Raw genomic sequence first — 16,648 nt, forward strand, 5'->3', positions numbered from 1 at the left:
AGCCCAGGGTAGATGCATGGGGTGTTGACGATCTTCGTCTCTCCTTCAAAAAGCGATTGATATCAGATGCGCTGAACGGCCAGATACCAAAATCGCCAGTGCCTGACTCAGGCAATTATGACGAGATGTTCTTTACGGTATAAATGGGGTTTATTTTCCTACTAATCAAGTCATTCCAAAACATCCTGTGGCAGCTCTTGGATGATAACCCTATATCTCCCATCCATAAACCAGTCAAGGTGAGAGTACATGTTCAGTTGTGGCTGCTTCATATTCTGCCACAAAGCTTGTCGACAAGGACTCACAATCCACTATTATGGCAGATCCAATTAGAAGACAATCATTCCCGTAATAAGCTGCGAATCAATGACATTAGGCTATATTCATGCGCTCTCCATCAGACCACGGTGGAGCCGGATATACAAAACCCACAACCCCTCACTGTGGGATATTGTCAAGGTACATATCGCCAAAGCCTTGCATTTCACGAGCCGTACGATCAATCAAGCTACTAGATGGGAGACGTGGCTCTGGACATGTTATCCGAATAATCCAAATACGTTAAACAACCCACTGATAGCAGAATTAGCACCGTTACCTGGATAATCATTTCAGCTGAGATGCCACAGTCCGAGCATAACTATCAACACCGAAAAGAGAAATGATATCCCTTCGTAGAATCACCCCGCACTTCTCAGTTCGCAGGGGTTGATTGAATGACTTCCCCTTCGGCTTTCCTCCCGAAGCCTATCAACGGGGCCAACGATGTCGATCATTGCATACGCCCTGCGCAACTGATGTCACACAACATCAATATCAGCCTATTTCATTCTGGACGGATAAACTCAGCAGCAGTCTTAAATACCTTGGATTTGACTGCGAGATCAGGACCATAACAATAGCCAACCGCGATGATGGTGTCTATCAAACGTTGGCTACTCGGCCTCTGCGCCGTGTCCACGGTATGGGCCAACCCCATACAAACCCGCGAGGCGGACTATGTGATGCCCAACTCCACCGGTTTCCGCATGCAACATGGCTTTGAGACCGTTCTCGTCCAACCGTTCGGCTATGACGGGTTTCGCGTTCGCGCCTGGCCCTATCGTCCGCCCACTGGTAACGAGGTCAGCTTCATCTACGACCCGCCTCTCGAGGGTTTCGAGGACGGTATGGCCCACGGCTTGGGCTTTGACACTGCGTTTAATGGCAATCGGACGGTGGCTATCCGAAATGGTAAGATAGTTGTCCGCACGTCGGGCTGGGGTGGGAACCCGGGAGGCTATCGGTTAGCCTTTTACCGGGTGGAAAAAGACGGTTCGGAGACGCTGCTTACGAACGAGTATGCACCTCTCAAGTCGGTCAATCCCAGGTACTACTTCTGGCGCGGACCAGGGAGCGAGTTCTCTGCGGAATTCTCCTTCAGCTCAACGCCGGACGAGCAGATCTACGGTACGGGCACGCAGCAGGATCATATGGTCAACAAGAAGGGGTCTGTGATCGATCTGATCAACTTCAACACGCATATCCCGACGCCGGTGATTGTGAGTAACAAGGGCTACGGCTTTGTGTGGAACATGGCGTCCGAGGGCCGCATGGAGTTGGGAGCCCTGCGGACCAAGTTCACGGCCGAGTCGGCCACGGTGGTCGACTATGCGATTGTCGCTGCAGAGCAAGGAGACTACGATACACTGCAGCGTCGCCTCTCAGCATTGACCGGTCGTGCGCCCACGCCTCCCGAAGCCTCGCTCGGTTACATCCAGTCGAAGCTGCGGTACGAGAACCAAACCGAGGTGGAGCTGCTGGCTCAGCAGTTCAAAGACCACAATATCCCGGTCTCCATGATCGTCATCGACTACCAGTCCTGGGCCCACCAGGGAGACTGGGCCTTGGACCCTCGTCTCTGGCCCGATGTGGCATCCATGGCGAAGAAAGTCAAAGATCTCACCGGCGCCGAGATGATGGCATCCCTCTGGCCCAGCGTAGCCGACAACAGCGAAAACTACCTCGAACTCATCGCGAACGGGCTACTATCCGCTACGCGATCCGGTCCCGGCACCACAGACTCCTGGAACGGTTCCTACATTCGGAACATCGACTCGACGAATCCGGCCGCTCGGGCGTTCCTCTGGAAGACTCTAAAACGCAACTACTACGACAAGGGGATCAAGAACTTCTGGATCGACCAAGCCGACGGCGGCGCGCTAGGCGAGGCCTACGAGAACAACGGACAGAGCTCGTACATCGAGTCCATCCCGTTCTCGCTGCCCAACGTCCTCTACGCCGCAGGCACCCAGCTCAGCGCAGGCAAGCTGTACCCCTGGGCGCACCAGCAAGCCATCGAGGAGGGATACCGCAACGCCACCGGCACGAAAATGGGCGAAGCATGCGACCATATCAGCCTAAGCCGCTCGGGATATATCGGCTCCCAGCGCTTCTGCAGTATGATCTGGTCGGGCGATACGACTTCCGTATGGGATACGCTGGCCGTGCAGGTTGCCAGTGGACTCTCCGCGGCCGCAACGGGTTGGGGATGGTGGACGATGGATGCAGGAGGGTTCCAGGCTGACCCGACGGTGCCGTGGAGCTCCAACATCGACACGCCTGAGTATCGCGAGTTGTACGTGCGGTGGTTCCAGTGGGCGGCGTTCCTGCCGTTTATGCGAACACACGGATCGAGGAAGTGCAATGTGCAGAATGCGTACACCTGTAACAACGAGCCGTGGTCGTATGGCGAGGAAAACACGCCCATCATTGTCTCGTACATCCAGCTGCGGTATCAGCTCAAGGCGTATCTGCAGGCTGTCTTTGAGCAGTTTCATCATACGGGCCGGGCGCTTATGAGGCCGCTGTATATGGATTTCGAGCGGACAGACCCGCAGATCGCGAAGATGACGCGGGAGAATGTCAATGCTACCACGCAGCAGTACATGCTTGGTCCGAGGCTGCTTGTCACCCCGGTGACGTTGCCCAATGCAACCGAGTGGGAGGTGTATCTGCCGCTGACGGCCCAGAATGAGACAAAGCCGTGGACGTACTGGTGGACAAACGAGACATATGCTGGTGGACAGACGGTGACCGTCCCGGCCCCGATCGAGCATATTCCGTTGTTTTACCTGGGTAAGAGGGAGGATATACTGAGCGGAAGTGTGTTCTAGATGCGGCAACTTATTCATGCTGGAACTGTCTATGGCTATGGACTCATCGCCCTACTGCTCAAGGTGACTGACGAGGAACGAGGCGATAGAGATGGCCGAGCCTTGCTTGTATTGACCAGTCATAATTTCATGCATTCCTTCACTCACTACATCACTTGCACTTGTAGTCTCATTCGCCCGTTTGCTCTCATGGTCCAATCACTACCATCCTGTAGCTTCAGGCGTAGGCACAGCCGCCACCGATTCCGGCACCGCCATAGCAGCCATGACATTCGCCTCAGCCGCCGGCGTGGATTGAACCTTCACATTCCCCGTTAAAGGCACCAGGGTCACAGGTGGGATATACCAGTGGGCATCACACTCCGTCCACCGCGCATCAATCTGGCGTACGGCCTCGGGAAGATCCAAGAAAGGCATGTAATCGTCCCGGATCATCGTGCAGGAAGGATCGTACAGCGGACATTGCGATCCTCCTCGGTACTGCGGCCAGGGGACCAGTGGCATGGTATAATTGCCCACTTCCTGGGGCATGAACTCGGCGAAATTGAACGGATACGCAGTCCCGATGGTGGGGTACTTTGCGTTGCGGTGGTTGCGGACCGAAGAGACGCTGGCGGGATCCACGGCGATGATGGTGTCGGTGTGCGTGTCGCCGCATTGGCTTCCGGGATGGGCGCGCCGGTTACTCCAGGCATAGATGGAGGTAAATGAGACGTAGATGCTTGGGGAGACGAGGGTCTGCCCGTTGACTATGGCGGTATTGGGGCCGTTTCCGGTTGGTGTAGCAGGGATGGTGGTGCCGTTCTGCAGACATAGGTCGCCACCGGCGGTGGTCACAGGCCAGTAGAAGACGGTTGCCGTGCCGGGGAGAAAGTGGCAGTTTGTGCAGGGGTCTTCGGGGTAGGACCGTGTGGTCGAGGGACAGCTATAGGGTGGGATGGGGCTCTTGGTGTCGCCTGGAGTGACGGTTGTGACAGTGTCGTAGTACGAACTGGACAGTTCCCTATACGTCGACCAGATCGGAATGCATTCTTGCGTGTTGAGGTCGCAGTCGGGCGCTGGCGGCTCCCGGTAGAGCTCAACCGTATTCGTAAAGGTGGTGGTGTAAGTGCTGCAGGGTCCTGTGCCGGGATAGTAGGATGTCACGGTCTCACGAGGGCCCAGCGCGCGTGGAATACCGTCGCAAAGGGTCGTCACAGGTCCTGTATGAGTATCCGAATATCTCTCCAGCGACGAGGAGGTTCTGCAGGCCCCCTCGCTGGTTGGATATGGGTCATAGGAGATACTCGTGGCTGTCGGTCCCAGCGAGCGTAATCCGGTGGACCGGCCATAATATTCAACCCATTTCGCATTGCAGGTTACAACCGGCGCTTCGGGACCGGTTGTTGGTCCATAGAAGTAGTCGGTGTATGTGGGCCAGAAGATGGACGTGTTTGAGATAATCAGCCACTGGCCACTGGTCGACGATGGCTCGCTGGTGGGTGATGGACGGATTGTGATGGAACTGGCCGTGACAGCAAGACCAAAGGCTGACCTTGTCAGACCTATATCATCTTGGTTTATGAGGATACATACCAACGTGTCCCTGAAGGACAGCAAGCAGTAGAGTCCAGACCATGATTACTGATTATCAGTTGCTTGCTCACTAGACTTCTCAGAGAAAGACAGCCTCTTTAATACACTCACTCGGTCACACCCCGCTTATCCTTCAGCGTTCTGGGCCGCGATGTCTCATTGATCTTGATCCACTCAAGACATATGTAGTAGTGTGATTGGGAGGCAGCTAAAATCTTACGTTTAGAACTGCAGAATTGCCACCAAGCCATTCGATATGGGCCCATTGCCAAGTCTTTACCTGCAGATCCAACACAGCCAAACATCCAGGATTGGTCAGGATTCAGTTTGCCCACAGGAGCTCGTATATCTAGCCTGACTTTAGCTCGCCATGAATCAGTCAATTCAAACTTGCTTTACTGAAGTCTATATGCAGTATGTACGCTATCCCTCGAATTGCACACTCAATTTACAAGGACAACTGATAATAGGCTCAACAGGTAATGCAATAATCGAAGTAACGCTGAAGTATGCAATACAGGTAGATTCAGAGATCGTGATCAGCCAGATGGCTCGTTCAGGCGACCTTGGAATATCTGACACGTCTACACAGATCTCCTCTGATGATACACTGGCCCGAATAAAAGTGACACCTCTGAGTGATTGGTGATGCCTTCATTGACAGTGGTGTTATCCTTTGCCATTCTTCTGCGCAGCATACGGTATTTTTCTTTGAAGCAATCGCACTCCCCAAACTTCGGAATGTACCTCCAGTTTCCGAGTTCCTCTTTCGCATGACCGTGCTCTGCTTCGCTCATAGTCATCGGAAGAGACTTTTGGGCCCTCCATTTGACAGATGTCCACGAAACATGTGTTGCACTTGCCAAAATCATAGGCGACTTGTCCGATTTTGCTGGTCGATCGGGAAGTGGAATTTGTAGGATGCAGCTCGCTTCTCGCAATGGGAAAGTCGAACACCAGGTTTGTAGCCTACAAAGCCGTGTTGGTGCACTCGGTGGCAGAACGGAGAGCGGACGTAGACACTCGAAGCGTTCCAATCGAGGACATCACTATCAATAATGCGTGTGTTCGCCATTCTAGCGTTCTAGTGGACCGATAATCCACGCAGGTTATTTCAAATCCGACGTTATAGGGTTGGTATCTTCCAGCCAATGTGGAGAAGAGCAGGTGTTCGTCTTGGCCTGAGCCGTGGAGTTGTATGTCTTATATAAAGCATATTTCTTTCAGAGCGATGAAGCCTGTAGAAAGGTACTAGTACGGAAAGAGCCGCCTTCTACCTTGTAGTATGTGATTATCTACCATAAGTTTGCCTTTAAACACTGCAGGTTCACAATCTTCCTGCGGCGCCATGCCGTGCACCACAGCCACCATATGTGCCACAACAGTCGCTTATTGGGCTAACTGTATTCTCAGGTATCATAATCATATTCTGCCCTTCTGCTCTTGCTATGAGGGCGGTTATAGAAGAGATGATTGACCACTAGCCACTCGTTGGCTGAAGGATGAGGACTCCTGCACTCCGCAGGCATTCTCCACCATACATCGCTGGCACTCGAACACTGAAAGGACACAGCAATCCTGCAATTTATACCCCCAAGTGTTTGAAGCCAACTTGGCACAGTAATCACTGTTCCCTGGAGCACCATCTTTGCACCCATTTCGGCAAGCCTGCGTAAACTCTATATTACCAAAGTTATCGTTGCAGTAGAAGAGCACATTTTCGGCAGTCGGGTTGTAACAGTGAGCTTTTGCCAACACCTGCTGGACTCTGTCCCTCTACGTTTTCTCTTATGAAATTCAGCGATTGCATAGCCGGCTGCTACCCCTACGTCATTGTCAATACGGTTCTCGCTGAGAGGCTGAGTTGGGTACAGTGGACGATTTCTCCAAAAGGAACAGATCACTGTTTACTCTGCGTGCATCTCGTCAGTCCCGCCGTCTCTAAAGGCCATGTCCTAGCTCCAGTCATAAGAAGTAATTATAGAGCTAGATACATATAGTAACAACTTGATTCATCCTTCGACCTTCTAACACAAAGGCAGCCACTGCTGACAAGAAAGTTAGCAAGGCTTTGAGGCATGTCACTGCTGTAATAGTAACACACTCAAATGGCTCACACAAAACCAAATAAGTATCCCCATGAAGCAGAATCAGATATCATACCTCCGAGTCAGTCCCCGCATTCGTCACGGGTACCGAGACTAACTTGCGGGGAGATGGCTGAAGAAACCGAGAAAGCTAAGCTCGTCCCCGGATGCAAACATTCAGCCAATAATCTGGCCATTTTGGACGGATAAAACGAGGAGAATCCCCTCGTTCCGGCTTGTCGGGGGAACTGGCCGAGATTTGATTGCCCGTTACCCTTTTGATCACGGACGTCGATGGATACTGCAATCCTGAAGGCTCAGATATTGGACGCCACACGTCTTTCCACCAATGAGTCTTCTTCAGCGGCTTTAAGGCAGAGACATCTGAGTCTATATATTTCGAAGAGAGTCTCATCAGGATGCAATGTTTAACAACGACCACGTATAAATTTCTTCTCATTTTCCGGTCTTGTACTCATCACTTGGCCTTCCATCATGTTGCACACTTCAATCGTATCAGTGACTGCCTCCTTGGCTCTGGTACTTAACGCCAATGCCCAAGCAGCATTATACGCTCAGTGTGGTGGGGAGGGATACTCGGGCCCTACCTCGTGCGTCGCTGGAGCTGTCTGTACAGTTTGGAACCCGTGGTACTGTACGTCTGCTGCAAATCCTACTATTGAAGATAGATCAATTCTAATTGACAACACTTAGACCAATGCCTCCCTGGAACAAGCACTGCACCAAGTACTACAACAACCACAACGACCACAACAACGACCACCGGTACACCCACCGGGCTAAAGTACTTCATCACTTTGTGAGTTACCCTAAGCTTCATACCGAATGTTCTTGTACTCATCAAGCTAGTGGCGACTCCTACTCGCAGACCGGATTCAACATCAACAGCACCAAACCCTCCGCCTCGAATCCCCTCGGGAACCCTACTTTGCCAGGATGGACGACGAGTGGAGGCTTGAACTGGGTCGGATTCCTCGTCTCAAAATATAACACGTCCCTGACTCTGTCATACAACTTTGCCTACGGTGGAGCGACGACCAACGCCAGCCTTGTTGCTCCATATACCTCTACCGTCCTTAGCTTCATCGATCAGGTCACCGAGTTCACCAACAGCATCGCCTCGAAGCCCTCTTATGCGCCGTGGACCAGCGAGAATAGTCTCGTGGGCGTCTGGATGGGCGTGAACGACGTTGGCAACTCGTACTGGCTGTCTAATATTGACGAACTTCTCATCAAGATTATGGATAGCTACTTTGGGCAGCTGCAGATTCTCTACGACGCTGGAGTGCGGAACTACGTGCTCCTCGGTGTTCCTCGTAAGTCTTGCTTCGGTTTTGATATCACTGACGGATTCTAATAATTTACAGCAATCAACCGCTCCCCACTCATGCTTTCCCAAGGCACCGATGCCACTACCGCGGAAGCGGCAGTGATCGCAAAGTACAACAACCTGATCGCGACATATCTCGCCAAATTCAAGTCCAAGAACAGCGGTGTCACAGCGACAATCGTGGACACGCAGGCGCCATTCAATAAGGCATTGGATAATCCCACAGCCTATGGTGCGCCCAATGCCACCTGCTTTAACAGCGATGGCACAAGCTGTCTGTGGTTTAATGACTACCACCCTGGCATTGCCATCCAGAACCTCACGGCACAGGCTGTGGCTTCTGCGCTGAAGGGGTCGTTTTTCTAGGCTACCTTCAGAGTGGTGATGAATGTCGCCATCATTTTGCCGGAGGTCCACTGTATATAGTCCGTTGAGATCAAAGATGCGAACACAGTCGCGTTTTTACCGAAGCTATTCATCCCCTCGCATAACAATGCTTGATCGGTAAACAATTGTAGAGGGATATTGGATCCCTGGGTGATGAAGTGGACTTCCATTTAGCCCGGGTCACTGCCACGATCAGAGGCTTCCGGATTCCTTATTGGTATGGACTGGACAATGAAACCTCACCTCTTCAATCAAGAATTCGGCAGTATCATCCACTTCTTCTCTGTACTTTCGAGACAGTCCCCTCTACATATTGACCGGTGAGTAATGGGCGTTACTGGCTGGGTCCAGGCCATGAGGGATCATCATCTGCATAACCAAGATCACCATTATAAACTAGTATCTTACCTAGTTGCACCCTTGGACAGACATCTCTCATTAAAAATAATGAGTTTAGCTTTACTGTTAGCCACTAAAGCCTATCAATATTAACTTATATAAATCCAAAATAGTTATTAAAGTTCCCTTGTACAAATATAGGATTAATCATAGGGGTAAATCCCTTCCTTAGACCACCCCCGTGCTTGCTTTCCTCTGGATCCTCAGTATCCATAATTAAGTTTAAGCACTGCTGGTTAATGACCAGGCACACTATATATTATGGCACAACCTCCCCTATTCTAGCCCCTTGAGATGCAATAATGTCCTTAAAATCTTTGTAAATCTGTGTAACTGATGCACCATCCTAGCATTATTTATCCTCAAGGATAACATTTTTGTATGTCTCACAGACAAGCCTCTTAGGAAAGTCATGGTCCTCAGCCTCAGCATACTGGTCACCATCAACATGATTAATCTCCCAATGGGCATAGTAGTTAATTTTCTCTAGACAGGCAGACCAGACCTGATCAGACTCAGGGGTGTAAACTGTGCGGTAGATGAAGAAGCCCCAGGGCCACCCTTTGCTATCAGTATAACTGATTAGCTGCACAGCAGAGCGCTGCCTATCTTGATACCAGGGCTGCAGACACCAGTGCTCTTCATGCTCTGTATCGAATTCAGGATGTGACCAAGGTGCTGTTCAAGAGGAGTTGTGAAAGAAATGATCCAGGGAAGGATTCCGCTCTCTGGAGTCTGCTGGTTGGGCCATGGTATAACACAGAGTCTAAATGTAATGAAATAGTAGGCTGTAATAGAGGAGAGCTTGAAACTAAAAAAGATGAGGGAAGAAAGAGGTATTAGTAGGGAAAACCTCTGGTTTGCGCTGCTTTTTGGAAGTAGTAATCAGGAATACAGCTTCAAATCTACTAACCGTACCAGAGGTACATTTGATCTCTCATGAATTGCATTCTAGTTATCCTAAGTGTCCTATTCTGGTTATGAGAAGGCTTTATACTTGTTACGCACTATTTGCGAGTGATCCTTACTCTATAGTTAGGGAAATTTAAATATGGCCATAGCATTAACTAAGGAACAAGGATTACCTGGAGCCCTCGATCAAGGTGAGCTGTACGCCATATCGATTTCCTAACCGGAGGAGTCCATTGCAGCCAATTCTAGGAAAGGCAGCTGCTGTTGGATGGTGTCAAAAACCTGCTTCATGAACTGATCCTGTGGGTTCTCAAAGCTAGAAGGCACCAAGTGATCTTCCATACCTTTAAGGACCTTTTTAACCCAGTCAGTCTCTCCCGCCGTCCACAAACTTATTGAGTTGATGCTCCATCCAAGCATCCCGGCAGTCGAGAAGATCCAAGTCTTTGTTCTTGTCCTTGAATGAGGTTTTGATTCCTGCAAGGGACACCAAACTCCGCTTTGGGTGTGAAAGGAATGGTCCGAGCCATAGGCCAGTCAGGAACGTCGATCATAAGGGGTGTTCCACATACCTGATCGGAGAGAGCAACTATTTCCATTCCTTTTCTCGAGACGATTGGTTGGGTTGCTGGATATCTCCGGGTCTGAGAGGTCATCCCGTTGATTCCAGTAATGGGTTTTCAGTCAACATTCTCAGTCCGACGGGGCGTATTGTTGATGCCTGCATTCCAGGGTGTCGCCGTCACCAGTCACCATAAATCAGAAGAAAATGTATAAATTGAGACACGCAAGATGTTCTCAAACCAAACCAGAGATTAGTCTCAACGATGTACTCACACACGATTGCGAGTGCCTTCTTTGCAGCTTGCTGCCTGTCAGGCCTGGCGACGGCGTCGAGTCCTCTTCATAATGCCGACGGCAAGCCGGACTACTCCTTTGACGAGCTCTGGTCTCTGGAGACAAGTTTCTGGGATACCTTTCTCTACCCGACGAACGTAGCACAGATTAACGCCACGGATGACTCTGTCTTTGCCGAAGATGTATTTCCTGCTTAGCACCGATGGAACCACAACCCGTTCTGACATATTGATTCAGGTCCAAGGTCGAGTGGACATCACACGCACCTTTGACGGCCGCGAGCTCAACAACGAATATATCTTTGGACTTTTCTCCGAGCCAGACCACCTTAGTCTCGTGGGCGTCCCCATCGCATACAGCATCACCCAGTTCACAGCCAACGACAACATCGCCTCGGCCACGACAGTCGTCACCTTCAACTCGACCTCCTTCGACGTCATCATCCCGGTAACCATCGACACCTGGATCGAATGGGACGCGCAGAAGAAGATTGTGCAGTACGACGCCACATTCCGGTGGTTCGGGCCCCTCCTCGACGCGCTGCTCAAAGCGCAAGCCGCGAGGATGAATACCACCGACCCGGCCGTGGTGCGGGCAGCGCTTACGCAGCGACTAGCAGACGCAATCTGCCAGACACACGAGGATAACTGTAAGGGGGAGAACCAGCAATACGAGAGTCGGGACGCCTGCATGGATTTCCTGACCAACAAGACGCGCTTCGGACAGGCTTTCGAGCTGGGCCGAGATACCCTGCTTTGTCGCGAGGTGCATGAGCTTATGGTCAAGTACCGGCCGGATATACACTGCTCGCATATCGGGCCTACGGGGGGTGACTACTGCGTGGACGATCTATCGTATGAGCAGGTGGTGCTGGAGAAGTATTTCCGGGACTCGTTTATTGCGTATGGGTATGGCCAGGAGCAGAATATCTGGGTTGCGTAATTCTATGATCTATCAGTTCATTCAGATTGCCGTTGTCCTAGCCAATATGAGTTATACTGCACTTTCCCCCTCGTTCTCTCTCCAGAATATCCAGGAAACAGAAATTATCAGCTTTAGTCCAGCAGCCATCCACAGCACAGGCGAGATATCGTGTGTCGCCTTGGTGATCCATCCTCCAGCAATTGCACCGATCAGTGTCAGAACGAACGCCACCACTCGTCGATCCCGCTTCTCGTTGCGAAGGAGAAACAGCTTTGGATCCGACACAAGATCACAGAGAAGACTGGTAATGACCACAGTAGGGATCTCGTTGAACCCCAACGCCCGACTAGCGACGATCTGACCTGCAGACTGGATACTCAAGAGCACGATAGGCGCTTCCTGGCTCCAATGGGTCTCGCTCGAAGCAGGGTCCGAGGGGATTCCAGCTATCACGCCGCTTTGTACCAAGGAAGCAGTGATTACCAGCATAGCGACCTGTAGAAAGAAAGAGAGGACTAGTGTCACTCTGCGTTTCGGTCCGAGAAGACGGCTCAGCCGGGCGAAGAGAAAGCAGCCGATGACGAAGCATCCGATCGAGGTGAGAGAGCGCGCCCAGCCGTATGGCTTAAGGTTCTGGTTTGAAGCGCCCAGGCCGACGAAAATGGTGTTTCCTTGATGATGAGCTGCGTTCGTGACATGGTTCGATTGACTTACCCGTTTGCATCGAGACGAACGTGTTGTAGGCTGCGCAATCATTAGTTGTAGGGTACGGGGGATGACGGGCCTACTTACCATTGTAGAGTGTGCTATCCACAAGACCAGAGCTCAGACAGCACCCATACAGGAGCACCTCTGCGTGTTTGGCATTGATGTCTGTTTTGAAGAAACCAGCGACGCTTTTCTTGGAGTCCGACGAGGTGGACATTGTGACGGGTTTCTTGATGAGAGCGCAGCGAGGAACGAGATTGCAACAGTGAGAAAGTGGGAGACCGTAGGATATCCTCAAAACGACAATTCCAATTCACCTCGTGTCAATGTGAGATTTTCTCCCCGGGCTGGATTAAGACCCTGGTTGTCCGCAGCATTATGCAGGGAGATTAGCACGGATTTACCCGATATCAATCCGGGCCAGTCGGTCCAGGCCAATCGATGCAACATTCCTTTCGGATTCCGGCATGATTATCAGATCATAATCTTCTCAAACTATTCGAGCTGGTCAATGAGCGGCGTGACGATGGCGCCGAGACTGCATCCCTAGTGCCAAGTGGCTTGGCTAAGCGACGCCGGAGGATCTGTGCATCAGAAGGTGATGTTGACCTCGGGGTGATTCGGTGCACTCGCAGAGGCCAGAGACCACCTTGAATTGCCGAATTGACATGTTCTGCAGTTCACCAAAGCGGGTTCTTCCCACAATGAGTCCGGGATTGTGTTTCGCAAGATCCAGCACGTTCAACTTGTTACTACCTAACACAGTTTTACAGCCTCCAAGGCGTTTGTCTAGCAGTATGATACTGTATTTTCCCCTCTTTGGGAGTCTTTACTTTTGCTCGGGGTATGCTGGGAATGAAGCTTTCGATTACGTCTAAGACGTGGATGATTTACACGGTCCGAAATCCAAAAAGCGCCACCTTTGACAAAACCAAGAGCTTGAATGGCGACCGTCGCTGGTCAATAGCACGTCCAGATTGCAGACCAACTTCTTCACGGGCTTTTTCTTCCTATAAGCGCGTCGAATGCAGACGCATGGCATTCGCTTGGCCTGCGAACTTTGTGGCTATGCTGTATCACGCTAGCTACAATAAGGATTCCTGAGCCGGGGTCTTCTTCAAAGAGGGATCCTCGTTGGCTGATATCTGTCGGCCCGGAATCCGATTTTGTTGTGAATGATCCTTCTCAGTCGCGTTGTTCGTCTTACTGGATCGTTAAGGGCGTCGATGAACCATCCAGAATCACGTCTGCATTTTGGGCGCGCCTGCGTCGTCAGCCGCCAAGCGAAGCTAATATAGATGATACGCAAGACGGATATGGTTCGATATGGCCGAGGTGGTTGCTACGAGCCGACATGGAGGGTGTTATCCAGCAGTGTCAGCTGCGATGACGAGAGATGCTCGACGAGGGTCACGTCCGACGGGGAGAAATTGCGCCGAAGGCGATTGTGAGAGAAATGAGGTTATAAAAGGACGGGTCTAGTCAGACCAGATTACAGTCTTCACCAACTATCCTCCCAACCTCTCAACACCACTATCTTCTCGGGACTTTGTCAACATGAGCATCACCATCACTGTAGAGAAGGACGGCTTCTACGAGGTCAACGGAGAAAGCCGTGAACCCACAATCAGCCTGTACATGATTGCCGGTGCTACTAAGCTCCGCAAATATCTTCGTGATACTGACGAGCTGATTGTCTGCCCGGGAGTTTACGATGGCCTGTCCGCACGGATTGCCATGCAACTTGGCTTCAGGGCCCTCTACATGGTATGCATACTATCACATCTTTCACATCACCTTCAGTGCAAATGCTGATCTTGTAGACTGGTGCGGGAACAACCGCCTCTCGACTCGGAATGGCGGATCTCGGGCTGGCCCAGCTCTACGACATGAGAACCAATGCAGAGATGATTGCGAACCTGGACCCCTTTGGTCCTCCTCTGATTGCCGACATGGACACTGGGTACGGAGGTATGTATTCCCCACCCCTCTTCAACTGCTTAGACTAACCACACCAGGCCCCCTCATGGTTGCGAAATCCGTCCAGCAATACATCCAAGCCGGCGTAGCCGGTTTCCACATCGAAGACCAAATCCAGAACAAGCGATGCGGCCATCTCGCAGGCAAGAAAGTCGTGTCCATGGACGAGTACCTGACCCGGATCCGAGCCGCAAAGCAAACCAAGGACCGCCTCCGCTCAGATATCGTGCTGATTGCGCGCACTGACGCCCTCCAGCAGCACGGCTACGACGAGTGCATCCGGCGTCTGAAGGCGGCGCGGGACATCGGTGCGGATGTGGGTCTATTGGAGGGATTCACCTCCAAGGAGATGGCGCGCCAGGCGGTCCAGGACCTGGCGCCGTGGCCGTTGCTGCTCAACATGGTTGAGAACGGGGCCGGCCCGGTGATTACGACCAAGGAGGCTAAGGACATGGGGTTCCGGATTATGATCTTCTCGTTTGCGTCGTTGGCCCCTGCTTATCTCGGCATCAGGTCTGCCCTGGAGCGGTTGAAGAACGAGGGGATCACGGGTATCCCTGAGGGTCTCGGGCCCAAGAAGCTGTTCGAGGTGTGCGGGTTGATGGATTCGATGAGGATTGACACAGAAGCTGGTGGCGATGGGTTTACGAACGGCGTCTGATTTTCCTTTTTTTTTCTTTCCCTTATTTTACTTTTGGATTTGTTTTCCGCATTTTCCTATTTCATACTTCTACTTACTCTTGTTTCCTACGTCTCAGTCCACCATTTAGCATTAGTTTAGAATCAAGGAATTTTTCAGAGCACACATAATAAAGAGCACAAAGTATATTACACGGTGGCTGTGAATGCAGTTAATATCCAGATAGCCAATAAGATATGTATCTTAAGAGAGAACAAGCGTTCGCTTAGTGCTGACCACTCGTTGACCTAGCCAGCGTAGATCCAATCCGGATGCCGAGATCATCTCGGTCCATTTCGGGTCAGCGTTGGATAGGTTTAATTTCTGTTCCGTCAACAGAAAGTGAGTCAATTGCCATGAGACTTAGCTGCTTGTGAGTCTTGGACCCCTAAGTAGCCGAAAATACGTCTGAAGGCTCAATTGGTGGAGAAATGCTCCTCACGATGGTAAGATTTGATTCTACAGATTCAGTGTCAGAATATCGATTAAACCCATAAACGTGCGTGTCCATGACATGACCCTGCTTTTGAACTTTCGATCCACAGCTGAGATGCACTAAGGTGACCGAGGCAGAATCCACCTTCCCATGAGCAGGGGCGCGCATCTCCCAAGTACCATGAGATTCGAAATACTTGATATCGTAGCAATGCTATTCAAACCAAGCTGAGCCTCAGTTTGCCTCTCCTGTGTTACGCTAAGTGTAGTAAAAAAGCCAATTCCCCGACCAGTTTTGCAGGAACAAAACTACTACAGCAGGCAGGGAGGGTTGACACCTCGGGGGGTAAAGGAGCGATTAATACTACCAGACCAACACGCACTGTTCAGCCAGCCAAGGCCCGTAAGAACAGGCAATATCGGCCATTCAGAACTCGTCCTCCCTCCATAAATGGATACCGCTATTCAAAATCTACAGGGTTAGGCCCACGTTTTCCAGGGCACAGAAGCCGGTTCTCATTTGCCTCGGAAGACTAACTACGTGAGGCTAGCACTAGATTACTGACCTTGACTTCACCCCAATGAGATAGTGGAAGGATCCGGAAGGATTACGAACTAGGGACATTATTATGCATGTCAGAAGGCTTCATATTCCGTGATTGGTATACCTCTGATATCAATCTCGGTGCTCGGGTGCCGCGCGACGAACTGCGAGAATAAGCGGCAAACCGCGCCAATGGGGACATAACGACGCTAGTCCATGACTACGACGACGTGTTGGAGGAGATATTTGAATGACACCATGAGAATGAGTTGATCCGCTGTATCCCCCAGCCTGAGGATAACCATGTGGATACCATCAAGTATGCAGGTAGCTTGGGACGTAATGGCGGTAAGTATTAAATAGAGAAGTAATTATGCAGATCTGAAGGTTTCATATTTTGTGATTATCCGCCTGTGGTATCGATCTCGACTCTCTTCTGTGATTCATTGAAATGCAAGAACAAGCAAACAGGGATACACTGGCGAGTGCGATGCCTATGCGACGCAGCAAATGCGTGCTGGGCGCAGGGAAAACAGAACGTTAAGATACATCAATTGCTCCAATACCCAAAGAGCCAGAGAATGCATGCTTCCTGGAAGACCAGGGACAATACAGGAACACAACGAAGATATCAGATAAGCGCATGAAACATCC

At 51.1% G+C, this 16,648-nt stretch overlaps 6 protein-coding genes across 6 annotated transcripts; 4 read left to right on the forward strand and 2 right to left on the reverse strand.

Annotated features, from left to right (window-relative positions):
• Window positions 1–914: 914 nt before the first annotated feature.
• NFIA_032680 (glycosyl hydrolase, family 31) lies at window positions 915–3,155 on the forward strand (the record flags this gene model as incomplete). The annotated part of the gene is made up of 1 exon (XM_001265599.1): window positions 915–3,155. The coding sequence occupies one exon, from the start codon at window positions 915–917 to the stop codon at window positions 3,153–3,155; it is 2,241 nt and encodes a 746-aa protein (XP_001265600.1).
• A 201-nt stretch (window positions 3,156–3,356) lies between these two features.
• On the reverse strand, window positions 3,357–4,773 carry NFIA_032690 (uncharacterized protein; the record flags this gene model as incomplete). The annotated part of the gene is made up of 2 exons (XM_001265600.1): window positions 3,357–4,699; window positions 4,731–4,773. The coding sequence occupies 2 exons, from the start codon at window positions 4,771–4,773 to the stop codon at window positions 3,357–3,359; spliced, it is 1,386 nt and encodes a 461-aa protein (XP_001265601.1).
• Window positions 4,774–7,312: 2,539 nt separating this feature from the next.
• NFIA_032700 (putative cellulose-binding GDSL lipase/acylhydrolase) lies at window positions 7,313–8,534 on the forward strand (the record flags this gene model as incomplete). The annotated part of the gene is made up of 4 exons (XM_001265601.1): window positions 7,313–7,428; window positions 7,532–7,637; window positions 7,707–8,154; window positions 8,206–8,534. 4 exons carry the CDS (start codon window positions 7,313–7,315, stop codon window positions 8,532–8,534), a joined length of 999 nt encoding a protein of 332 aa, XP_001265602.1.
• A 2,159-nt stretch (window positions 8,535–10,693) lies between these two features.
• NFIA_032710 (uncharacterized protein) lies at window positions 10,694–11,666 on the forward strand (the record flags this gene model as incomplete). The annotated part of the gene is made up of 2 exons (XM_001265602.1): window positions 10,694–10,906; window positions 10,962–11,666. The coding sequence occupies 2 exons, from the start codon at window positions 10,694–10,696 to the stop codon at window positions 11,664–11,666; spliced, it is 918 nt and encodes a 305-aa protein (XP_001265603.1).
• A 51-nt stretch (window positions 11,667–11,717) lies between these two features.
• On the reverse strand, window positions 11,718–12,573 carry NFIA_032720 (YoaK family protein; the record flags this gene model as incomplete). The annotated part of the gene is made up of 2 exons (XM_001265603.1): window positions 11,718–12,331; window positions 12,441–12,573. 2 exons carry the CDS (start codon window positions 12,571–12,573, stop codon window positions 11,718–11,720), a joined length of 747 nt encoding a protein of 248 aa, XP_001265604.1.
• Window positions 12,574–13,913: 1,340 nt separating this feature from the next.
• On the forward strand, window positions 13,914–14,997 carry NFIA_032730 (isocitrate lyase/PEP mutase family protein; the record flags this gene model as incomplete). Its single annotated transcript, XM_001265604.1, has 3 exons — window positions 13,914–14,123; window positions 14,180–14,327; window positions 14,375–14,997. 3 exons carry the CDS (start codon window positions 13,914–13,916, stop codon window positions 14,995–14,997), a joined length of 981 nt encoding a protein of 326 aa, XP_001265605.1.
• Between the last annotated feature and the right edge of the window lie 1,651 nt (window positions 14,998–16,648).

The sequence above is a fragment of the Aspergillus fischeri genome, genomic scaffold (assembly GCF_000149645.3).
Source record: "Aspergillus fischeri NRRL 181 1099437636247 genomic scaffold, whole genome shotgun sequence".
Taxonomy (NCBI): Eukaryota; Fungi; Ascomycota; class Eurotiomycetes; order Eurotiales; family Aspergillaceae; genus Aspergillus; species Aspergillus fischeri.